Source organism: Coturnix japonica, chromosome 4 (assembly GCF_001577835.2).
Source record: "Coturnix japonica isolate 7356 chromosome 4, Coturnix japonica 2.1, whole genome shotgun sequence".
Lineage (NCBI taxonomy): Eukaryota > Metazoa > Chordata > Aves > Galliformes > Phasianidae > Coturnix > Coturnix japonica.
Window position 1 is genome coordinate 33250545 of NC_029519.1, and position 25568 is coordinate 33276112.

The window sequence follows — 25568 nt, forward strand, 5'->3', positions numbered from 1 at the left end:
TAGATGAGAATTTACTTCCATAAATCTGCGTCATTGCTTGTCAATTACGCAAGGTTGAAAATTATTGTAAGAAGTGTTCAGGATATCTGAAATAATAGAGATTTAAAGTGGTTTTTATTATTTTTAGTTATCTTCCTGTTCTGGACAACTCTGTCAACCAAAATTTTCAGCCAGCTCAGTTAAAGTTTCTCAGTGAATGCATGAGAAAAAAAAAAAAAAAAGAAAAAAAAGAAAGTTGATTTTCAAAGATTCTAATTAGTTACTTTAAACACATCAGTGACATGAGTTTTCATGTACATAGCGCTCTCCTCAGATCAATTGAATGCTGAGGGGAGAAAAACCAACATATGATCATAATGCATTTCCCATTTTCTACTTGGATTCTCTAGAAGTTATCAATTATATCTGTATGGTACATTCTGAGTACTTACAGAATAAGAAATAGTTGTAAATTGTGTCATTTTATAAGCTTTTAATTGAAGTTAGCTTGCTGAAGGTAGCTGTATTGTTGAAGACTGCTGGTCATCAGGTGGTTTAATAGCTCAATGGTCATGAGACATGAGAGAAACTTCCAGTCTGAGTAAAGGTTTAAGTACCAGAAATGGAAAACTACTCATTGTTTAAAATAACTGATGATGAGTGCCTAATGTGCTTCTCTGAATCATCCATTCTAAAAGTGCGGTGAAGACAAGATTTTTCTTCTGTGCAAATACTTTCTTACACAGTAAGCCCTCTGGAGGAGCTGGAATTGTGGCAGCAGTGAAGGGAAAATTCTAAGGAAAGAGATTTTTCTGGAGACATCTGCAATATCTTGAATCATATCCATCCCACAAATTGACAGCTTCAGACTCCAGACGCAGAAGTGCTCAGAAGAGCAACACATTTCACAGTTTACTTTGGGGGATATTCCTAATATCCGAGTAGCTATTTTACCTTCAGATAGTAGCTTTGTTTTGCAGGCTTCCAAATGATATTTTGGTTTAGCTGAATGTGTCCAAAAAATTTTGTTTAGCTTCTTATGTAGTTAGAAACTAAAGAGTCAGCATTTATTCCATGCACATAAAATTGACAGATATGAAATATGAATTAGTCTTCAGTTGTTCTGGCTTATTGATGGAGGCTAAAATAGTAAAACTGTTTTAGTGTGTTAAAAGTCAAAAGATAAATAATGCCCAGGGCCTGGATATTTGGAGATTATTTTGGTAATGGTGATAGAGGAAAACTGTAGTTTGAGAGTGAATTTCTTGGAGTTTTTAAGGTGTTAGCCAAACCTGTATATTCCTTGGAGAAGGGGAAGATTCCTGGGTCATCGTTTGCCATGCTGTGAGGCACTGGAAGAAACTTCCTTCATTTTGTAAAAGAAAGGGAAAAAAATTGTTTAAATAGAATGTGTTATATCCGTGGTTCAGTTCCTTCCCCAGTTAGCCACTCTCACCTAGCAACATCCTATTGATTTTTTTCTTTTTTTCATTTATTTTTCTTCTTCCCCTTCTTCGGTATTCTTGGAGAGACTGCTTACAAGCAGTGTTCAGGTAATAGGCTGTTCATTTATCATAGTCACAGCTACAGGTGTTCTCATCCTCAGGTAAATCTTAGAATTCAGGCACTTACTGAAAAAAGAGATTTAAATAGCAGTTTACTGAAATGCAGCTGACTGGTGGGGTTTTTCTCCAGTCAGAAAAAGCAGGTGATCACTCTATTCACTGCTCTAATTATCATCAGATCTGAGTGCTTGGTTATTTTCACATCCTTTTAAAGAAAAGAAAGTAAATCTGTTACTCTGTATCTTGCAGTTGGTTTTCTATTTGTAAAATCTGTCCCTTTGAATAAGAGAGATGCTTGCAAGACCCTCATTTTTCTAAGATAATCAGGCAAAAGTTTCAAGGAGCAACACTGATTTGTACTTTTGTAAGTTTTGGTCCTCAGTCTATACATGCAAATACATGCTTAAAACTAAAAGACTTTCATTCACTTCAGTGGAACCAGTACCAGGAATTACAAGCAGTGGAGCTTTTCTCTGTTACCAGTTTAAGGTTATATCAGTGCAACATTCCAATACCACCTGCATCTACCAAAAAAGGAAGATTTAACCTATATTCACACACTATCTTAAACACAAAATTGGCCCAACATTTTGAAGCAGCGATCCTATTGTTCAAGATGAAATCCTGAATAATTCCTGTTCTGACATCAGTTCTTCTTTTATCTTTTCAAACATTACAACAAGTTGGATTCTCTCATTCTGGCTTTTTGTTTTTCAACTTGATACAGTCAGAATTAATCTCTTTTGAATTTGTATCGGCACTCGCAAACTAAACGAGCACCTCCAGTAGGAACATATGGAAAAGAGTAGCTAACTGTACTGAATGTGATCTGGCTTTAATAAAAACAGACTGTCAAATACATGTTTGGCTGCTCTGTTTCCCTGCTGCCTCCCCTCTTTGCTTTGGCTACAAACCAACTGGGTGCTTCAGAGATGCCAGGTGAGAAATGGGTCCAACTAATATCAGTGAGACTCACTTCTTTAAAACATAAAGCAGTCAACCTTTTCCTGGATTTAGGTATTCCTGAATTCTCCGATCATAAGGGCAAAATGCTGGGCAATTTCTTACCAAGAGCATTCTTAAAGGTTTCTGAAATATTTTATGTTACTTGTGGCTGATGGCACAAATCATGTGTTAGTTAAACTGTATTTAAAAATTTCAATACCTTTAATGAGCTAGAAAGTATGGAGAGGCTAATTCTCCTCTCTCTCAAAACAGAGCAAAAACTTACTAGCATAAACCAGGTTTTTGCAGAAAACTTACTGCCAAGCAGGAAAATTACTGTGGACCATGACTGATTGTTAGATGGTATCAGAAGAAGAAACACTTTTTTAATGCTGACAGATTTGTTGGTATTTGAAGAAGTAGATGGGATGGAATAGAAAATGTTAGAAAGGGGGAAGTTTGAATTCTTCTACTTAAAAGTTAAATCTGTTCCAAAAGATAGAAGATCCAATGTGCGTTTTCTGTAAAATATTTTACTTTTTGTTGGTGCAAAAAATTTCTGCTGGTTTCAGTCCAGTATCTGAATACTTACACAATAGGACAGTTTTAATTGGACATTCAAGTTTAACTTAGCTAGAGTAATTACATTTTATTTCTCTTTGCAGGGACCTCAAGGGCCTCCAGGACAAAAGGTATAGTATAAACAATACCATTGTACCTCCTGGTTCCAAACTGTAAGTGGAAAAGGTGAATGGAATTAGCTACTGCACATCACATTGAATCTGTTTATTTAGATGCTGAACTCTATTTTTGCAAAATGTAGTCATGCAACGTTAGACATGAGGTTTCTCATTTCCCCCATCATAGGAAGTTCAAGCAATTCAGGGCAGAATGTTTTTAATCTGTCTGCTTAACTTTCAGGTGAAAAGGTCGCTATAATTTTCTTATTCATGTACTGGTATAGCTATGAAACTGAAGGTGAAACATTGTGAAAGATGGAGAGATAGAATTTCTGATTGAATGCATGTCCTTTGTCAAGTAGATCAATGCCATATGACTAAAAAATTGACCAACAGAAACAAAAGATATAGGTGTTGCTGATAAATGGTTCTTGGTTGGCTGTATTGAGGTGGTCTGCTGTTGTCTTCCTGTTCCTTTGGTAACCAGAGATCTGACTTCCTATATATGCTTTCAGCATTATTTGTACTCATTAAAGCTGACTGCCTCAGTCTGATGGAGTGAGCTTTGGATTTATGGAATTGCACCATTATAACAGTCCTAGCTATATTAGCAATAACAGCTAGTAAGTGGCACCATTCCAGCATCCACCCACACACCACCGAGGCAGGTCATTTTAAGACTGATTTCAAAAGATAAGAAGTGTAATGGAAGATATCTAATTGGAGCAGGCTTAATTTGTATAAAGAGAAAAAGAAGGGAAAGGAATAAGTAGCGTTAATATTTGTGGCAAAGTTGTCACCTCTTTTTCTTCTTTTGAAATAGTATTTAAAGTGAAAGGTTTGCTTTCATCTGTTAAAAATTAATTTCTTGAAGAAACAAAAGACTGTTAGTATGTAACAACCCAGAGCATATAAATCCATGGGATTTTGCTGTGAGCTGTACAATTCACAAGCTGATGGAGAAGGCTACCTTTCATGTTTAGCAGTGCAAGAACGTGACATCGTAAACTCATCTCATTCTGAAGTGAGCATTACTCACCAGGAAATAGCATAGTGAGGTATTTTATATGTACAACATCAATAAAATTTGTGTTCTGGTGAGCTTTTGAATATATGATAAACATTTATTGGTTAAGGGTATAGTAGAATCAATTTTATTTAGACTTTCTGATATCTCATGTTTCATAAGAAAAGTCAGCAGCTGTATGAGACTGTCCCTGGGAAGATTAACTGTTACAAGAAGGGTAGTTTATTCAGACTGATGTCATAATGCCCTCTTGAGCTTTTCTTACAAGTTTCTGGAAAAACTAGACAAAAGTGGCTAGCATTCATGACTGTGCATCCAGCAAACCTGTTCAGATGTTTATTAATGGAAAACAAAAATATTCTATAAAAGGGCATTGGTAATTTGTGCTGTCAGGCTGAACTATTGCGGATTATCCCTTAAGACCTTTTATATTGACCCTGATAGTTATTGGGCTTGGAGCATCCCTCCATTTCAGATGCTTGAAAGCATTTGAAGTTTTAATGATTTTGTTCAGGTGCTGTGTTAGGTGCTATGTTAGACTGTGTCAGAACAAACTCAAAATTTATCCAAAGCATTAAATGGAATTACTTTTTAATCCTTACATGTTTTACAAAGCCTTCATAACAAAGTTACCACCAACTTGAGGCTTCTTTCTGAAAGAGGCTATCCTGTGGAACAGTCAATAAAACATACATGGTAAGAGCGTGAGAATGTACAACATAAGAACATTTATGATTAATATAAATAGTCATCTGTAAAGAAGGTTCAACTTCAATAGAAATTAGTTTTTGAAGATTTTATTGCACTTAGAATATGCCAACATTCCCTGTCTTTCTTAGGTACTGTATTAAGAGGTGAGAGTTTTCACGACTTGTTTAATTTGCTAAACACTGCCGTCTGTTTCCCACCAGGGTTCTGTTGGAGTGCCTGGTGTTCCTGGGAAAGATGGGCAAATGGTGAGTTCACTTGACTCTGTCAACATAGCAGTTATTTGTGTCACTGATTAAAGCAACTCAAGGCTCATTCACATGAGCAGTTTGCAGAAGAACATCCAAGGTTCTAATTTCAAGTCAGTCTCAGGGAAGAGACTATAAAATCTGATTTGTGCTCTGAATTCGTTGTTTTCTAGTTTTAGTCAGTGATTTGGTGTTGACTGATAAACATCCATGTAAGTGGTAGTGGTGTATGAGTTTATTCAGTGTTCTTATCAACTACACTTTTTCTACAGCTTATTTTGGTTTAATTTCTGTTAACTCAGTTCCATGATGCAGGTGGTCACGTTCATGTGTTTGTACAGTGGCAACACATTGGTAATACAAGCCAAATATAAAGAATAATTAGTCTGGAAAAGCAGGTAGAGAATAATATAAAATCAAAGTTGGGAATGAAAATACAGAGAAATTATTAAAAAAGAAATAGTCTTGAGTGCAACTGGGAGGAGACAGTAACTCAGTCAGGTCAGTGTTATGTTTCACTAAGCTGACTCCTAGTCCGGGACAGGGATTCATAAAGAGCAGCAGGGCTGTTTCAAAGCCCTGCTAAGTTTTGTTGGCAAAGCTGTATGGTGAAGTTTTTAAATAATATCCCTCCCTGGCTGCAGACACCATTATCCATCTGTTGTTCTCATAAGCACTAACATTAATAGTGAACTTGAAAAGCACTTGCAGGGAATACCAAAAGGAAAATTATAGTTTAGCATGTTCACTGTATTTGAGGAGTAATTGGTGATAGTGTACAGAGACCATATTACATATGGGGTGCTCAGAAAGTAATGCCTCCGTGGAAACTGTAACGAATATGAAGTGCACAACAACACTATTTGATAGAGCACATTCTCAGCTACAAAACACTATTTTTCAGCACAGTCACCACCATTAGCTATGTTTTGGCCAACAATGAACGAGAGCCTGCATGCTGCTCTCATACAAATCTGCATAACGGGAGATGATCCACTATTTGACAGTGGCAGTGACATGGTATGGCAGGACAGTTCAGACAAGATGAGCAACATGCTCCACAGACTTCACAATGGAATACAGCCTGGTATTTATTGTATGGCAAGAGAAGGGTTGTTGTCGTCTTTAGTTTCACTGTGGAAGTTCAAACTTCAACCCCTTTCCTATCCCAAGCACATCACTTCACCTGCTGAGGACTGTGTCTTCACTTATATTGGGAATTTGTGTCTCACCATGGATAGCTGTTTTGACTCTAGCTTACAGTGGTGACACTATGTCCCCTCTCTGGTAATGATGCAATCCAGGAAACTGTCATCTTCAGCCTCATACTGGTTCAGTAGGTCCTGTCAAGCTTGCATATGGTGTTCTTTCTGTTCCCATGTGAACATTTATGGAATCCACCTGGCACAGACTTTGTGATATTCCCATACTGCTACCATTGCTTTCAATGCACTGAAGCCGGTATTGAGTTTCTTACAGAGTTCCCTGGTCATTTTTCTCTGCATGGAGGAATACAGTGACACACTTCTGCTTCGTACACACTTCCATGCCAGATACCATCCATTCTGTTAGACTGCCCCTCTTCTGCCATCTGTCACGTGGCAATAACATGGGATGGAATATTGGTGAGAAGGTTCAGCCTCTGCTGCCATCTGCCAACATCCACCTCTGATGTAGTAGGCCAACAAAATAAAATAGGAGGCATCACTTTTGGAGCAGCCTTCATACAGTCCCTTCTTCTGTCTCCCTCTCCAAGAGCCCTTGAGAACAAGGCACTAGGTTTTTTTTAAATAATTCAATTTAAATTGTTCTTTCCTAACAGTAAGCTTCTATTGTTGTAATATACAACCTGCATTTTAACAGCGGCTAGAGGAAATGATGTAATTATGAGTAATTTCACCATAGTGATGGAAATTGTGCTATGAATCTATTATTTTTCAATGTTTATATTCAGAACATTATGGCTACTGTGAACGACATTAAAAATAAGTTTGAAACTAGGCATATATAACACGATAAATGAAGAAAATTACTTTACAAGACAAATTCGTATTAAGCCCTGAGATTTTCCCTTCTCATTTACTGACTCCATTTAATTCTAACATGAATGATAGAAAGTATGTGCAAACACAGATGGTATTGATGTATGGAGTTCAAGTAATTTATGTAAACAAAATGTGAATGCAGGACCACATTTTATAGCATGACTTTGCGTGTGCGGAACAATGAGAGAAGAGTTGCAAACACATTGAGTAGAAGTGGTGATTCATTTTTTATCAAGGTGTTTCATGTATGTATCATCACATAATGTCTGTCCAGAAATCTTCACCTATGTGAGCAGAGAAGTGTATGTCAGTGAGGTGACTCAGATGTGCCATACATAAAAATGTTGTCTAGTTATTAAAGTGTAGTTTTGGAAGACTTAGATTTGGGGTTTTTTTAGATGGATTAGGTGATTGTACATTTGCTTATGGAGACCACATAGATTGAATTGCAGTCATGTTTAACGGGGAAGGAAACAAATCTGAAATTGTCTTCCTAAAGCAAAAATTCAAACGCTCATTTAACAGCTGTTTACCAACTTTACATTGCATTAAAAAACAAACAAACACACACACATAAAACCCTAATTCAAACATTTGGATGTTTTTATGTTTATTATATTCTATTTATGGCATCTACAACTGTCACCCCTTATAAAGTAATACATAATGTATATGTAAATAATGTAATTATTTAGTGTAGATGGACTACTTCTGATTTTTAAGAAAAAAATTAATTACTAAACTAAATCTAGATATCAGCACAAAAACTGGACAGACAAGTACAAAGTGTAGTCAGATTTGGGTGTTTTACAATTGGTATCTAATTTTGACTTGTAAGCATTACAGTATATGCAGAAAATGCATTATATAAGCAGATAGAAAGTAGAGTATAAGCAGATGAAAGTTGAATGTTGAAGTCTCTCTTAAAAAATAAGATCTGTTTGCTTTAAAATAATGGTAGAAATAAATCTAAGCTGAAGCAATATTTATCTTAAGGTAGTATTAGTAAGTTTTGTGCAGCCTAGGATTCCTGGGCTAATATTTTGCTACCGAAAGGTCCATTTTTTCATGATGGACAATAAAAGCTGATTCTTAGTGCAATGTTTCTCGTAAGATACAGCTGAATGACAACCAGTGTAATAATTTCAGTGTCAGACATCTGTGTACAGCCTTTTTAGGATTCTATATACATTTAGGTTGGCCAGTACTGTGTGCTGACTGCTGGCACTCCTGGCTTTACTCATGGAGATTGATGCTGATTTGCAGGACAGTTCAACTCAACTTGAATGTGTGATGCATCTCCTTTTAAGAAGATACATAGCTTTAAAAAAAAGTTATACTGTCTTGGTAGCCTTTTAATCAGTGAACTCATTCTGTTCAACAGCAGCATGTGCAGCACATGAAGATCCACATTACTTTTTTTTCTTAGTTTAAAATGTAGAACTCTAAGTACATGCTTAAAATTGTATGTGAACGCGTTCCTCATCTGAGCACTGAATATCTTTCGACTGATGAATGTCAGCAGTGAATTAACTTTTACCCCTCCACAAGCACTTGAATAATTCACCTAGGTCACCTCCATCATATACATGCCTGCAATTTTTCTTTCCCTTCAACTCTTCTTTAATTGAAAAAGTGGAAAATAAGAGATGATTGACAAGTCTGACCAGTTGGTTTGGAAATTAGATCATAAATTCTGAGTACACTTAGAATGATTTTCTAATCCCTTAACATATGAACCACTTTTCTTAGACAATCTCTAAATATTAAAGTGTAATTTTACACAACCCACCTGTTTTTGCAGGACTGTTAACTAATAGATTTCATAGTAGCAAATGTATTGTCGTAGTTTCACATGTGTTTTTTTCTTTCAGGCCAAATCCTATGAAATATTACCGGTAGTCTTGAAAGGATGTTTACATTCCCTGTTTGTTTCTGCGTTTAGGAAACTGTAGCCACATTCTGCTTATCTTGTTGAGAAGAATAACTGGGAAGTAGCTCCACCTAGTAATTCTTGAAGTCAGAGAGAGTGTTGTCACTGGGTGAACAGAAACCTCTTCACTGCTTTTTTTTCTTATGTACGAGTTGTTTTTATTGTTTTGTAAGGATGTATTGAGAATTGATTGGTGGTCAGGACAGGTCATTTCATTTTAAATTGTTCCAGTAGTTTGACAATAGCAGTTTGATAAACCTCGAAAAAATCTCCCTTCCTTGTTAGTCGCCATAGAGTCTGGGCGTGCATATTTCTTACTGCTTTTCTCATGCATATTATTACTCTAATTCATATGTATTTCCCCATCGATATTCCCCATACTGTACTATGTCGGACGTGTTTCAAAAGTAGTATTACCACGTCTCTTTGGAGAAATAAAGGGTATGTGTGTACTAACATTTATTTCAAATAAAGAAATGTAGAGGAAGGAAACATCATTGAACGTAGTTCACAGATTCTCAGACAGGTTTGCAGGCCAGCTGAGTCCTGTTGAAGACTTTCCACTTAATTTCAGCTGGTGAGTGGGCCAGGAGAGCTTTCCAGTTCTTAAACAAACAACGTTAAGTTTCTTTTGAGGAGGGTGAAAAGCAAGTTGAAAGGAAATAATTCAAGCCTGATTTGAAATGGAAATCACAGTAACATGTCTGAGAAACTACTTTTTTCCCCTCTGTCCTTGTTTATGTATTTTAGAGTAAAATTAGATTGAATTTAGTTTGGGGGCCTCTTGTATTTCCTTATCCTTACAACTGATTGCATTCTAGTGACTGGAAAATATAGCAGTACTGACAGGCTTTCTTCTCAGGGTGAGTTGGATATCAACCAGCTGGTGTAGATGGAGTTATGAATCCCACCGAAACCAAACTTATTTCAGAACAGCAGCCTCCAGGCTGTTTTTCTGTTAGAAACAAGAAAAGCCAGGGCCTCCAGCCATGTTATTTTTAGCTGCTTAATTCTGGACGTAGAGGTACATACCTCAAGGGCACAGATCGCTCTATTTAGGGGAGAGGTATGATTTCAACAGCCTGAACTCCTTCAATACATACTCTAGTGGCCGATACATTTTCAAAACTGGTCTAAAGTAGGTTTTATGCATTCATATTGACAGCTTTTTATCAAATTGTCAGCTGAGCCCAAGCAGTGCTCTGCACTGATCAAATTCAGATTCAGTTCATTGGGCAGGGTACCAAAGGATGTGTTTTACCCAAACTAATGCAGAAAAGATAGCGCTAGTCTTTCAGTGTTAATGCAGTCCTGGGTAATAGAGGAACAAGAGGACCAAGACTTGAATCAAGGCACTCTGCTCTGCTGTCCAGTGTTGCTCTTTGAACTACCTGAAACTCCTGAACCAAGTGGCTGGTTTGAGTTTATTCTTCTTGACATGTTGGCATTTTGTTTGCTCTTGTAGTTGAAATTAATTGGAAGAAATATCAAAACATTTCTTGTTATCAAGGCGTTTCACTGAAGACCTTTCTAGAAATGATCAGAAGGACCCTGAATAGTTGATGGTACCTTTCTTCATAACATTTTGAGTCATGCTTTGACATCAGTTTGCTGATGTGATAGTCTGTTTTCCAATTCATTTTAAGCCTCTCCTGTCAACAAATGGATTACGGGAGTACTACAGTCATTCTGAATTTAGCAGCATTGTTCTGGGTGAATGACAGGACAATAGCACATTTGCTTGAAATTTTTATTTCCATCATTCCGAGACCATTTCTGAATTCATCAGACTGGACCTAAATAACTTCAGATGGTCATAGAGAATAAGTGGGGACTTACATGCTTAAAAGCTTCTAGTGGTAGTGGTGTCCTTTTCTGCAGTAGACTTATGAGTACAGTAAAATCTTTATGGATTATAGTTACATATGTCCAACCTGCCCACAGTATCTTTCCTATAGTCTGTCTTTGTAGGGAAAGAGTTTCAAAAGAATCCTCTGAGGACATTTTCACACAAATTCTTTGGGCCTTGCAACTCTTATTTGAGGGTGTACTGGTGGCCGTTGGTATCATTCTAATTGTAATAATATGTCATACTTTTACATAGGCAGTAGAAAGTTTTAGGACATGTTTTGTTTTAGTGATGCCTGTCCTCGAGTGATTGTTTTTCAGGATGTCCTGACTGCAGAAAAATAAGCTATGACCTAAACTTTGATGTGCTACAGACAAAATCACTCCTTAAATGGGGAAGAAGAAAAATATGCTGACTTGATTTGAAAGCTAAATGATGTGCAGAAGGCAATTGTTTCTGCAGCATAACACCTTTGCTGTCAATGCTGTTAAAGAGAAACTGCAATATGAGTCGAGAAGCCATTAACTGTGGCCTGGTGAATGTACAAATACATGAGATGAAGAATATAGTTTTATAGCTTCTGAGACCTTGCCAAGTTTAAAGGCAGTCTAATTGCAGTTGATGCATGAGGTGGTGTTCCTGAATGTCCAGTTTTCCCTTGCTTGCATCTCTCCTTGAACAGCAGCGTAACTGTCCTCAGCCAAAAGTGCAGCAATTAATTTCCCAAACAGTAACCTGTGGGAGTGAAATGAACATACACGGCATTCTTTAGTTTTAACATATGCTTTAATTAAACAAAAATACAAACAAACAAAAAAACAAGTGAATAAAAGGAAGGAAAATAATTAACCATACTTCTTAACAGGAATATTTTAACTTAATCTCATGGCAAAAAATAAGATTAGTGTACAGCAGGAAAGCTATCCATCTACTTTCCTCCAAAATGTTTGCTGCTGTTTCAGTTTGTGGCTACTTTTGGAGTTTCCTAGCTGATGGGAGGTCTCTTGGGGCTTTGTTCTGTTTATTAAGGTCAAATTTATTTATTTTTTTTTTAATTTATGGGTTGATTGTGGCTTTTGTTTAATCATTTTTTTTTTTTTTTTTTTTTTTTTTCTTTTTTTCCAAATTTTTTTTTAATTTAGGCTTTCATAGAATACTTAACATATAAAGCCAGCTTGACTCCTGGTAAACAGGGGTTTTCCAGGGGTAATACGTAGGATAGGTTATGTGCTGTAAAGATATATTTCATCTTACTGTTCCCTGCTTGTATCAATGATGAAATCAGGTTCTAAAGAAGTGAAACTGGTTTTATACTGTCCCTCTGTATAGACCTTTAGAAACAGGAGAATAATGACTTCAAAAGCACAAAGGTGCAAGGTCTTCTCTGTGATTTCCTTGTAGGTTTGCCTTCATTTTTTCCCCTTCCAAGATCTAATACCTGGTGTGATAATGTCTCTGGCTAGTACTTCCAGTGATAGAAGCATTTAGTTTGATGGACTTAGGGAAGTCTCATATAAGGCCAGAAACAGGACAGTTGGTAGAAATAATGATTTACTATAAAGATATAACAGCCCGAGGTTTTCACTTTTTTTTTCCCAAAGAAAGTAAGGCAACTTTTTTCATTTTTCAACTTTTTTCAGTTTTTATTATCATTTTTCGTCATCCTAATAGTAGTTCTCTGTATGCATTACTTGGATATGTAAACTTGGTAGGAAAGTGCAAGCTTGAAACTTTGACCCTTTGATTACTGATTTAAGCCCCTTAAAGTGTCAGCCAACTGCAGCTGTTTTAAATTGAAGGAGACAGAAACAAACTTGTTTGGGGTGTGGGATGAAGAAAAACAAGTGCATATCCATCAGTCCCTTCTGCTTCATTTTGTCAACTGGCAGGTTTCTCCAAGTGTCTTTTAGGTCAATCCTTTAGGATGCTTATGCCTAATCTCCAACAGCTTCAAATCCTGACTGCTCATATATCAAATGCCTGTGCTACTATATCAGCCTTCAATCTACTACAATACAAAGGAGCCTTGAAAAAGGGCTGACTCAAATAGCTTTGTAATTCCCTGTGAGTCTAATAGCGCCTAACTCTTTGGCGTGCAGAATAACTCACTAGAGTTTTATAAGAACCTCGACGGTTTTGTTCTGTGTTTTGAAATAGTCCCATAGTTGGTGACAGTAAGGTACTGTATATTCTGTTAACTCAGAACTAGATTTGAACCTTACTGGAGAATCAAGTTCATGTATCTGTGATTCAAATATGACTCTATAAGTAATAAAAAGATCTTTCTTACTGGAAGGATTTTTTGGAGTGCTGGAAAAAATCTGTTGCATTTGGAGTAAGCTTTTATCTCAATTCTTCTGTAACTTAGAGCAGAAACTTGGTTCATCCTGTCTACTGAGTTTCAATCCTATATAAAAATATCCACTGAGTTTCTGAATTTTCTCATTTCATTACTGTACTACTAATACTATTGTATTGAACTTGTAAGCATTCTCCTACATTTATGTAGCTAAAAGGCTTATTGATGAACTTATTTAAAGTGTCTGTTCTTTTGGATGCTGCTTTAACATGCTTTCCCACCCCTGAGGTGCAGTGCCTTAGTGTAGGTAAGGGTTACAAAAGAATGTGCATATTTGTTGTGAAACTGAGGCATACTTCCACTTAAGGTTTTACTCAGCCGTCAACCCTGGTTGTTTACCAGTAAAGTGTAGCCATTGATATATCTTGTCTCGCAAATAATGCCTGCATTTTTTTCAATACATCTGGGAAATAAACACCAGGAAATATCATTAAGATTTTGTTGTTGTAGTATTTGTTTCTTATTTTATAAAGTTAACAGCAAAAAGAAGCTTCCAAGTAATTATCATTTGTTAACCGACTTATGAAAATTACTTGCTACTCTTTAAGCTGTGGAACAATATATCTGCTATGTATTAAAATAACCCCAATTTTGGATCTTTAATGTTATGCTGGAGTTTTTGAAGTCTTTTAAATCTAATTTTTAGCTACTGGTACTGAAGTGTGTAAAACTGACAAGCAAGGTATATTTGAAAAATTAAAGCGCTATCTCTTCCAAACTCTTCTGTTTCTGGAATGAACCCTTTTCATTTTTCATCACTGTCAGTCTTCCTTAGGAGACCAGAAGCAGAAATGTCAAAGCTGTTTATGATAAGCCTTTCTTGCAGTATTTCTAAGTTGTAGAAAGGAGGGAAGTAATGCTAGCCTTGCTGGAAAGACTACTTTTCAGAATCATAAGTCTCAGTTCTGTTTTCTGTTTAGCTTCACACATGCATCGTTTCCAGCGCCTTATTCCTTATCTGTATAGGAGATTAAATTAGATTTAGTCTGCTTAATATAAGACAGTGAAATAGTGTTAATATATATTTAATCGTGTCTTTGCTAACTGCATCTTTCTTTGTGTTCTTAGGGAGAACCTGGTTTGCCTGGTGTAGCGGGGGAGAAGGGAGCAGCAGGGCTTAAGGTTGGTACTGGGTATGGATTAAAAACAAAAGCACATGGTACGTGTGTGCATATAGATTACAGTTGCTCTTTCCAGGCAGTGTTTATGTTCTGACTAGCTTTTAGTGATCTGCTCTCTCTAGCAATCAGCGCTGTCAGAGGCTTTACACATTGCACCATAAAGAAGCATTATCTTCTGCTGTGCATATATAATTCCAGTCAGTGGCACTGACGCATACGCGTCCATTGCCAAGTGACTGTAATATGCCTGCAAGTGTTTGGGAATATGGAGACCTTTTCAGAAGGGCTTTGTTTATGCTCTTTACAATGTGTTTCAGGCTTCTTTTCAAGAACTACTGTGGTCAATTCTTTGATGAATATCAGGGTTAAGTCTTGAGCTGCTATTATGGAAGTCAGCAACAGACTGCACTAAGAATGTGTCTGGGCCTGTATTTGATGTATCTGAGTGTCTCTTTGCATTTATTTTATTGTTAAATGATTGTTTTTCTGCTGTTTTGATATTATTGAATGAGTGGAATAGAAGAAAAACTTATAACTCCGTATAAAAGAAAGCCCAATAGTGATGTGATCGGGGGGCCTCTTGGAATGGGTAATGTTGAATTCTAATCCCATCAGCTGTGAGCGTATCTTTGGTGCACATGTGCTCCTCAGCTGATTCTGTGCATCACACTGCTGCTGACAGACACACAGGGCAGGCTCTTTACATTTACTGACTGGCTGCTTGTCCATCAGGGATGAAAACACACCATTTGGGAGCATGTCCTTTCCTTATTTCGTATACAGAAGAAGCCAAATTGTGGCACTTAATGCTTAATTCATATGCACAACTGTAATCTTCGAGTTGCCTAGCGACTGCCAGCCATCAGAAGGGGTAAAGATGAGGTAGAGTGCATTTCTGAGCCAGAAACACAGAGATGAGTTGTCAGGGTCATGCTCATTGCACCAGTGTGCATTTGCCATTAATCTAGTTTCTCAAGCAAGTTATAACTTTTAAAAACAATGTCTATAAGCCATCCTTTTCTTCCAGGGAATGTTAGGAGCAGTAAAGGCTCTTTGCTCTGAATCAGTTATGCGTTTGTTTGAGACACTTAAGGCTTTCTGTTTCTCCCATGGAGTCTCCTAAGCCATTAGTAGAGTCATATGACTTTCAGCCCATATTCAGACTTTAAATTTGTCATTTGTTAATTTCCAAAATAAGGAGAACCAAATGCAGGAGTCACCTCTGTACCAGAAGGCCATCCCACTAAGACATGCACCTATTCGTGAAGGTTTAATCTAGAACGAAACAGGAAGAAAACTTTGAAACAAAACAAAAGTCTACATACAAATTACTAATGTTTTAAAATCATGCTGAAACTCTATTGCTATAGGGTTCTGTTAAATGTATTTATTATTGCTTATTGAAGATTTCATTATTGGATTTTAGTCATTTGAAACAGCATAATAAATTGTGACAATGATACTAACACTTGGAATTTTACTCATGTTAATAACTTATGACTTCTCTGCTCCAATTGCTGTGATCATCAGGGTGACCCTGGAGAGAGAGGAGAAAAGGTAAGCCCTATTCCACTTCCTTTGCTGCTTTTCTGTTTTGGAAAGCTGTCAGTGCACTGATTCTTAGATTAAAAAAGCAAAAAATTAAAAATGCAGCTATGGCCTACAACTTGAGAGCCATTGTGCAGCTTTTTCTGACATCAAATAATAGTAATGCCAGTTACTCTTGAGATTACTGTAGCTTGATCACTCACGGAGAGCAGTGTTTGTGCCTTAATTGCTGCACAGCTGAGGAACTCTGCACCTATCCATGTCTAATGTTCATATCAGAAAAAGTTGAGTGATTGAATAAATAGTAGTGCCAAACATTTGCTGTAACTTGGTTTTGATGCTCTGTTACCTACAGAGTAAAAGAATTTGGTAACAGAGTGGTAATTGCACAAACTCTAGATGATGTACAGTCACACAGAGACGAGATGAGCTCCATGCTGCAAAGCAGGGGTGTGATTCTGCCCATTCATATAGAGATACCAGTAGGAGCACTCATGAGTAAACACTGAGTGCAAATTAAACTTCTACATCTCTGCATGGGCAACCTGAGACATGCTGTAAGCCTTATTTTGAGCAGGAATCTTTACACTGATTCAACTCCTGTGAGTAAATTGAGCCATGCTTTTTAAAAAGTAAGCTGCTTGCATTCAGGTGTGGTTTGCTCTAGAGAATTGCTTGCTCATGAAGCTTCAGTTTTCAGCTACAATTGAATTTCACTTCCGGATCTGTGTAAATCCATGTATTACCAGATGCAAGCATGCTTTCCAAAGGCAGTTCATGTATGCAAAAGCATATCATTATCCAGGGAAATCTTGAATGTTTTTACCCCACAAGTAGAATGTGTAACTAGGAATCTCTTTTCACAAATTCACTCCTTTTTGTTAAAACAGTATTTTTTGTAGAACTCCAGAAATCCTTTGTTCATTTTCAAGCACAAAAGCAGCGTAACAATACGTTTTAACCTGTGCTGGATTTCTGTTACTTAAAATCATGATATTTCACTCTAATCATCTGTTGCATTTACTTAAAAAATGTAAATGTACTATATGTGCTTTATTATGTCAAATGGACTCAGAATGACATTCCTAGTAGTTACTGTTGCACATCTCCATGTCTCATTAAGCCCTTAATTAAAGACTTGCTTGTTTCTTTGCTAGTTACCCTTGTGTTAGTGACCATCCTATACAAAAAGATCTCTGGTACAAGTCCACTGAGAGAAATTTCACATTGAGCTTTTCAGAGCCATATGAGGGGTGCTGAATTAATATTGTTGTTTTAATATTTTTACTGGTTATCTCGCCAAGACCTTCAAAAGTGGTTGTGGCATATTTAGAGTCAGTATTCATCAGTACCTTTGGTATTTTATGTATTTCTTGCACTTGAATCTCACAGGCATGTTTGATCTTCATATATAACAGACTTTTTCGTTTACTCTGGTCTTACTTTGCAGCTGAATTAATAAAAATAGAAATCTTGTATTTTATAGATAAAACTTGTGAAGCATTTCTTTAAAAAGTTCTTTTTAAGATGAGAAATGTCTGCCCAGACATAAAGGAGTGTTGTCTGAATATCACTTTTCTTAATAATATACAACACATCAAACTTATGTAGAGATAACCGTCTTGGTGGCTATCTGGAGCAGTGAAATCAGCGATGTTTTTCTGGTTTGTTAATCATGCATGGAAGTACATCAAACTCAAGCAGTTTATAACATGCATTGCTTGAGAATCCAATAAAAAATATTGGCATTGGATAACTTACCTGAATTTGATTAGATATGCTTAGGTGAGTATCTCTGGGGAAGAAATATGCGCTGCCAATTTAAGATGCTGAACCATCATGAAATCATTCCTTCATTTCTAAACCACAATGAATTGTGGAAGTTTGTAGGCTATACCAACAGGAAGATAGTTATCTGAGAGTTTATGTATTTCTGTGGGTTTATATGGAAGACTGTATCAAAGCAACAAGAAGATGTAGCAGCTATAAAAACCACCCTTCCTGACCATGTTGTAGAGAGATTGGCTACTTGATTAATAAATGTTAACTTGCCAATAATGTTTGAATGCTGACTCCTCTCTGCACGCTGTGTGTTTACATAAAATCATTTTTTTAAATATGTATTTTCATTGCAGGGTGATGCTGGAGAAAATGGACCAAAGGGTGACACAGGAGAAAAGGTATGCAACTTATTAGTGGAGAGGAAAGCATATGCCATAGATGTGCTCACAGTTTAACCAACTAGTGATAATAATAAATTTGACGAAAGAAAAATGCATTTTAAACTTTCCTATTTAAAATATTAAACAGTTTGTCTGAGTTCATTCTTATAAACAGAGGAAAAATGTCACTGTTCAGTTCCTGACTTTATGTAGCAGCAGCTTTAGTACAGAGTGCATCAGCATCAGTCTCTAATCATCACTAAAATATGCATTGTACAGAAAATTTGGTCGCAACCTACCCAGACTTCTGGCTTTATGTCTGATGAGTTATATCTCTTTCTAGTATATCCCAGCTGTTCATATTTCCCATTCTCTGTTCTCTGCAAAGGGAAGAGCTAAACCAATACGGTACCATGATAGCTAACTTCCTTCCAAACAGCCAGCTGGATAACTGAGAGTTGAAGATAAAAAACTACCTTTTAGATGTTTTTACCAAATTATATCAATAACAACCAATAAATACCTTGTTAGCTCATTGTTGCAAAGTACCAATGGGTAAAAGCAGCTGGAGTCATCAAAATATCAAAATATCATTTTATTTAGTTTTTTATTTTGTTTTATTTTACTTGAGATTTGTTCTGTACCCCTGCAGAAAAGATCAGAATTGAACCTGAGTTTTTAATTGTATTTTACATATACAAAGATAGCTTGTCTAGTATGGGAAGAAGGATCAGTCATAATGATCTCTAGTCACGTAATCTTTTGTGTTCTTTGTGTGTATTTTGGAGAAGAGGTTGCATACGGCTCCTTACCACTAATTTGGAACTCATATACTTCTAAAAGCATTAGTTTCAGTGACTATATTTGAGCAGAAGTATAAAAACACTCTTGTCTCCTGCCCCATATGTTTAATTGCATAACCAACTCAAATCAGAAGTTTGCATGCAAATCTCTCAGACCCTATCGTTTGGCAGCAGCATTCAAGAACATGAAGCTATTATGGCGTGTATTCTACAGTGCAGAAGTAGTCATTATGTATAAGAATAGTAATTTTTTTTTTATTCTCGGAGTTTAAATTATAATTCCTCTGTAGTCATGTTTATTAGCCAAGATTAAAATCTTAAGAAACTTATTTAGTTGCTCAGACAAGGTATGCCAGTGAAGTCTTAGTCCAATTTTACAAGATTTAATAACATAATTTCTAGGGAAATATGAGATTGTTTTCAAGACATAGTGCTGTAGCAACTAAATGGGAAGTTAACCTCCCTGGAAAGACTAGTGGAGCTTCCCTTGTTGCTTTGCTTCTTTATCTGCTGTGAGATACTTAACACCCACTTGTATTCCCATGCTTCACCATGGTCTGTGATGCATCCAATTGCTTGGAATCTTCTTTAAGGGAAGAAAAACTCTTCTGCCTCTTTCATTGGGAAATCATTTTTCTTCGTGACTATAGCGTTGTAAATATTTTTGTGAGCTTCAAAATGTCTGGGATCAACTTCTGGAGGAATAGGTCATTGGAAGACTTATATTTCTATATCTGAAGAAATTCCAATAAGTTTTTTAACTTTATAATACAGTTGTCTCCCAACTCCTCAAGATTTCATGTTATGTTTCAGCGGTGGGTTGGTGACACGGAAATACATGCTGTTTGCATGGAGGTCATTGCTCTAATAGTAACAGGCTGGCATCGACTGCACAAGTTCCTAGGACAGAATAAGCAAAATTGTGGTTTAATTCACCTTTGTTGTTTTTTGCCCACCCGGTTTTCCCTGCCTGCAAGACAATCTGTCACCCAGGGAAAAAAAGTTCATATCTCATAGCAGAACTGCAGCTTACTGTTGCTGAAAGATAGCTTTGGTAGGAAGTTCAGGATGTATTTCTATAGATAACAGAGGATCTAGCACTAAACTTGGTGTCCTTACATTCCCTTTGAGCTACTTAAAAAGGAGTGTATTCTTTCCTGCTCTTCATTGTAGGGAAAAGATTGTGCTATATGATCATCGTGTAAAATTCAGGAATGAATTTGCCCAGCAGTTGTTAATTGCATTAGTGTTAGAGAATCTAAGAAAGCCTATTAGTCATGTTTAGTATGTTCACAAAGCAGCCTTGATGTTTTCTTATTTTTTTTTCCTCGTGTATTTTTTTCATGTATTGCTTGTACTTTTTTCACTGGTGTCAAAATCATCTTGAATAGCTACCCTTTCTAGACTATTCTGCTATAATGCAGGATTTCAAAGTACAGCTCAGAAGACTTCCTTCTGTGTTTTCCTCTGGGTATTTTCTATTGGGGCAGGAGGTTAACACAGAAAACTCTGCCCTTTTTCGTTGTCTTAAAAGACCAGCAAGTCTCACAGGCAGCCTTATTAACGCATTATTCTTGTGTTCTTGTGAATGCTCTCTGCTTTGTATTTGGGTAACTCTGAGGTGTTCAGAGCATGTAGAATTTCACTACCAGATGAGTACTGAGAGAGTTTTTGTGAACTGAATACGTGTGGAGAGGAGTTCAAGACGTACTGAGGCACTATTTTTAAAAGATATTTTAAGAGATCTGCTGGAAGTGTAGTTCAGATATAATGTAAGGATAGAGCTGGTACAGCTTCCAGATGTTCAGCTGCTTGTATGCATGCCTCCTACTTGCTTGGTTTATTTAAAAAAAAAAAAAAAAAAAAGCCTTTATTTTATATAAAAAAAGGCAGGGACCATTACACTAAATGATAACGCTACATGTTTAAGACATTTCACTCATAGATAACAAATTGTAAAACATTTCTTTAAAAGATTAAATCATGTTTCTATGAGAAAAGTACTGAGTTTTTATTTTGCTCTATGGCAGAGATCTGGTGACAACTGTTTCAAACTTTGTTTAGGAATGGACTCCTATTTGTACAATTAATTTACTTTCTGAACTGCAGTACCCAGTGGCTATCAGAGATGCGGACTCAAGTCAGTACTTTTTGACCCATGATTTAAAAAGGAAACTCTATTTTCTGAGTTGGCCTACTCTGAAGGCAGTATCAGTATCAGACATGAGTTCTTAGACTTAGCCCCTGGAAACTACCAAGTATTTTTCTTCTGTGTGCGTTTTCCACTGCTAAAATTTCTTAATTTCCAAATGGTCTGACTCATCAAAGAACTGAGAACATGCTGTGCCATATTTTTTCTTTTAATCCCATATTAATTTTCATTCTTATGTGAAGGTGGATTATAAATACTTAATGCTCTTATCTCCCCATATCAATCATTATCCTTTAAAATGTTTAACTTGTGAATGTCTCTTACCAGTTGCTTTGCCACTTTACAGCTATAAAAAGTCCCTGAAGCTTTGCAGTTGTACATGCTTGTAAGGGATATCAGCAGTATCACTCATGCATGTCTGTCAAGAAGAGGCAGCTCAGGTTTCCAGACATGAATCAACGCTTCATAAAACTGACTTTTTGTTTTTAACTCACACGTGAGCGAGCTGTAGCAACTGTGTAGCGGAAATTCTGTTTGTGTTCTTGAAAACGAAGTGAGTATGTTTTCTGGTGCCATTTAATTTTATTGGACTATTTCAAAAAATAAAAAACCCCAAACCAACTCTGAAACTCCAGCATTCACAGAATGCTTCCTTCAGCATCCTACCACCAGGAATGGGTACTCTGTTTAAACACCTTCAAAGTGGATAACACTGTTGTCTCCTATACTAAATTTGTCAATGGCTAACAGGCTCTTGCAGAGTTTGCAGTTACTGCCATGTAGAAACTTGTTATTTATAATGAATAATCCAAATTTATTTTGAATAATGCATACTGAGACAGTCCTTCAAATACAAACACTCTAGCCATCTTTGGCAGTCTTTATTTTAACTACCCAATTTTTCATCAGTTTGGTTTTCTCCATGTTTATTTGGCATGTCACTTAAGGGGGAAAAAAGTGCAGCAAATGGAGTATTCAAGAATTTGAAAGATCCTGTGATAATAACACAAAATAAACTGGGAGCTGAAAGCTTCCCTACCAGTTCACTCACCAGTCCTCTGAACTTGCATGTATCACTACCTATCAAGTCTGGTCAACCAAGCAGAAAACAGGGCACTCTTCCCAAATGCAAGATGTATCCTCAGAACAGAGAGCTTTCTCAAATACATAAATTGCTGTAGCTGCCTTGTCCTATCATGTGCAGCAGTTAGCTGCATTTTCTTACTAGTTAAAATAAGCTGAAGAGCTGTGGAAATTGAGCTATGACCTGTCCTGACTGTGATAAATACTTAGATTCTGTTTTCTTTCAAGATCTTCATCTTCATTTGCACAAAAAGCTATGTCAGTTGAGATCTGTAGAACCGAATCAAAAAGATCACTTATTGTAAATTGCAGTAAATGGTTTTTAATGTATGTCAGCAATTTAGAGATGCCAAACCATGTCCCATCTTCCAGCTTTTTAAAGTTCAGTTTTACAAAATCAGCATTTTTGGTTGTGAAATTTGGGTCTACTTACTATACTTCTTGAAACTCTCTCTCTCTGAATTATTTTTAAATATTATGGTTTCTTTTCTGAATCCTTTGATTTAATTTCAACAGATAAGCTTCTATGTATTGTCACAGAGCATAGGTTGTCTTGCTAAATAGCTATTTTGCTATATCAACTTGCTATAATCTTTCACATTTTGCTGTATTTGTTTCCTTAAAACTGTATATGTAATAAGAATGATTATTTCTTGTGGATTTTCTATCAGGGTGACCCTGGTTCGTCTGCTGCAGGAATTAAGGTAATTAAGTGTGCAGAGCTGTTGTTCAGGGAGAAGAGGGGTGGCTGATCAGCATGACTTTGTTGTGTCAAAGATGTTTCAGGTACCGTTAATGTTATGATCTTTTCCAACCCTATTTTGATTTCCTTTTCTTTAGGGTGAACCTGGTGAATCTGGACGGCCTGGACAAAAGGTATTAATTAGAAATGTTTGTGTTCCTTTTCTTCACTGTTGGATTTGTGATAATTCTTGTCATGTTAAACTGCTTTTACACTAGGGTGAGCCCAATGCATTGCTATGCAGCAGCTTGTACAATATGGTGTATGATCATTTTGTATTTTAAAAAGCACAGGAATGATGACACTAATTAGCGTGAAAAGTAGTATCAGAATAACACACCTCCTCTTCTACCATCAGAGCACTTCTTGCGTTGAAAGCTTACCCAGTTGCATCTGGTGAGACTAACAACAAATGGCTATGCTACTTGAATGATCGCAAGTTAACTTTGCATGTTTGACTGAATATTAACCTTCAGCCTGTGGTACATTATTACATCTAATTAGGAAGAAAATAAATGTTGACTGGAATCCCTTTCCTATGTACTTGAAAGAGAAATCGAACTATCAGAGATGGACAGTGTGTCTGGGAGGACAGGGACTGGATAATGCTCCATTCTTCCTTTGTGGGGAAGAAATTCCCCTGGGTGCTGCATAGCTGATGATGTTTTTGCAAGTAAAGATCCAGCAGGAGCTGTAATTGCTCTGTGCTGCATGAGGCCCTGCGAAGCTGGGTAATTTTCCTTTTGAATCCATAGTACATCAAACAGTGAATGCTTTGCCTTTAGCTGCTCTTTCAGGAGAGTAGGAGGTAGGTCCTGCTGGGAGAGCTGGTGAAAGGGCAAACAGAAGAGACAATGAGGGTACCAGATTTTTGCTCTGCAATGCTTGGTTTCCCCCTGGAGCCTTCAGCATCATTCTTGCATCTAATAACATTGAAAATTTCCTACTGCTGTCAGGGTGGAGCAGACCCCAGCGGAAGTTTGAGTGTGCAGATATTCCTGCCCACCAGCCAAGAACTATAATTCTGTATAGTAAGTGGCAATACTACTGTTTTCTAATACTCTAGGCCTTTCGGTGACTAAGCAAAATCTCAAATCACCTATTAATATAAATTAAGAAGTTGAGTCTTTTTGTTTGAGAAATTTTAGTTACCATCAGTTACAACAGAATAAACAAAGACTATTACAGGAGTAAATGCAGTTCTTTAGTAAAATACGGTTTTAATTAGAGAAAGTAATCATAGTAGCTTAAAGCTATCTAATCTGTGGAATCATTCACCATGTGCATTCTCTACTGTGTGCTTTGTTGGGGCAATAAACTAGAAAATGCACTTAAGAGCCTGTTGAGATTCATTTTCTCATTAGCTGGCTGCCATGGAGGTAAAAGCAGCAGTGATTTATCAGCAGGCTCCTGCAGGATCTCAGTCTCCAGGCACTCAGGTTTGATCTCATTTACATAATATAGATAAGTGAGAAGTACACAGCTCAGTCTTTCTATAGTGTCAGCTTGTTGTTTGCACCAAAGGGAGCTTAATGTGTTCTTTCCACATCACCTCACAAACTCCCAATATGCCACCTCCCTGTCCCCAGCCAGGGCCAGCAGCTCCCGTACTGTGCTAGCTCAGAGTGCCTCCTCCAGCCAGGTGTCCCACAGCTACCACTCTGCCTCTGCTCAGTGGAAATTCATTCACCTCACCAGGGGCTGTGGGTCCTTTGTCCAAACAAACTTGTGTCTCAGTCCTTTGCATCACCTCTCTTTTCCCTCATGGTCCCATTCTTTTTTCCTTTCTGAATCTTCCTTCCTTCCTTATATATTATTTCTCCCTCCTCTTCTGGTTACTCCTTATCTGTCTTCTAAGAACAGGTAAATATTGAGCTACCCACCTGAATAATACTTACATGAAATGAAATGTGTTGGTGCCTGAATGGCCTGTCAAGGCTGTTGTCTGCCACATCTTGTATCAGGACAGAACAACTTGACCTGCCAAACTTAGTGTGATGAGAAGTTAGTTATTCAGCCTCTCCTTCTTTAGAAATTATTCTTCTCATAAATCATGCTTGCATCATTTGTATTAGGAAAAGTCCAGAAAATAAAGCGTTAAGCACTCATCAACAATGCTAACTATAATGAAACATTCGTGATTTCATTATGTATTACATTCTTTGATGTATCTTGGATGGGCATCTTAATTGTTTTAGATTGCTGTGAATCCAAACTGGCTTTGCTGGATCCTTTCTGCTTGTTATGTTTGTGTCTCTAGGGTTTAGATCTGTCCCAGGATTAAACAGTGACCTAAGGCAGCAATACTAATAAATTTATCAGTTGCGATCATTCATGTGCTGTGCTTAAAAATGAAACTTACTGTTCCACAGTTGGATAAGAAAAAGTTGTGTTAGAAGTGTGGTGTGTAGCTGCCTAGCTGAGAAACCCGACAGAGGAGAGAGATTTTAGAGCTAGCACTTCGTCAGGAATGGGTGTAATTGAGACTTTTTAGTGGATTATTCTTTCGCAAGACTGACAACCCATTTCCTGCTTTGCTAACTGTTAGGCAATAAACCGAGAGCTAGTAGAGTCTATTGAAAATTGTATCTTAGACGCCATTCTTTCATCTAATTTTAA

At 36.9% G+C, this 25568-nt stretch overlaps 1 protein-coding gene across 16 annotated transcripts in view; it reads left to right on the plus strand.

Moving 5' to 3' along the window:
* COL25A1 (collagen type XXV alpha 1 chain) overlaps positions 1-25568 on the plus strand; it is a 271408-nt gene that overhangs the window by 198626 nt on the left and 47214 nt on the right. For all 16 annotated transcript variants that reach the window (XM_015861367.2, XM_032444266.1, XM_032444274.1 and 13 more), the window contains 7 exons: positions 3155-3181; positions 5108-5152; positions 14407-14460; positions 15990-16016; positions 18143-18187; positions 22879-22911; positions 23048-23083. In XM_015861367.2, the coding sequence (XP_015716853.1) occupies positions 3155-3181; positions 5108-5152; positions 14407-14460; positions 15990-16016; positions 18143-18187; positions 22879-22911; positions 23048-23083 (267 nt within the window). The remainder of the gene's footprint in view (positions 1-3154; positions 3182-5107; positions 5153-14406; positions 14461-15989; positions 16017-18142; positions 18188-22878; positions 22912-23047; positions 23084-25568) is intronic.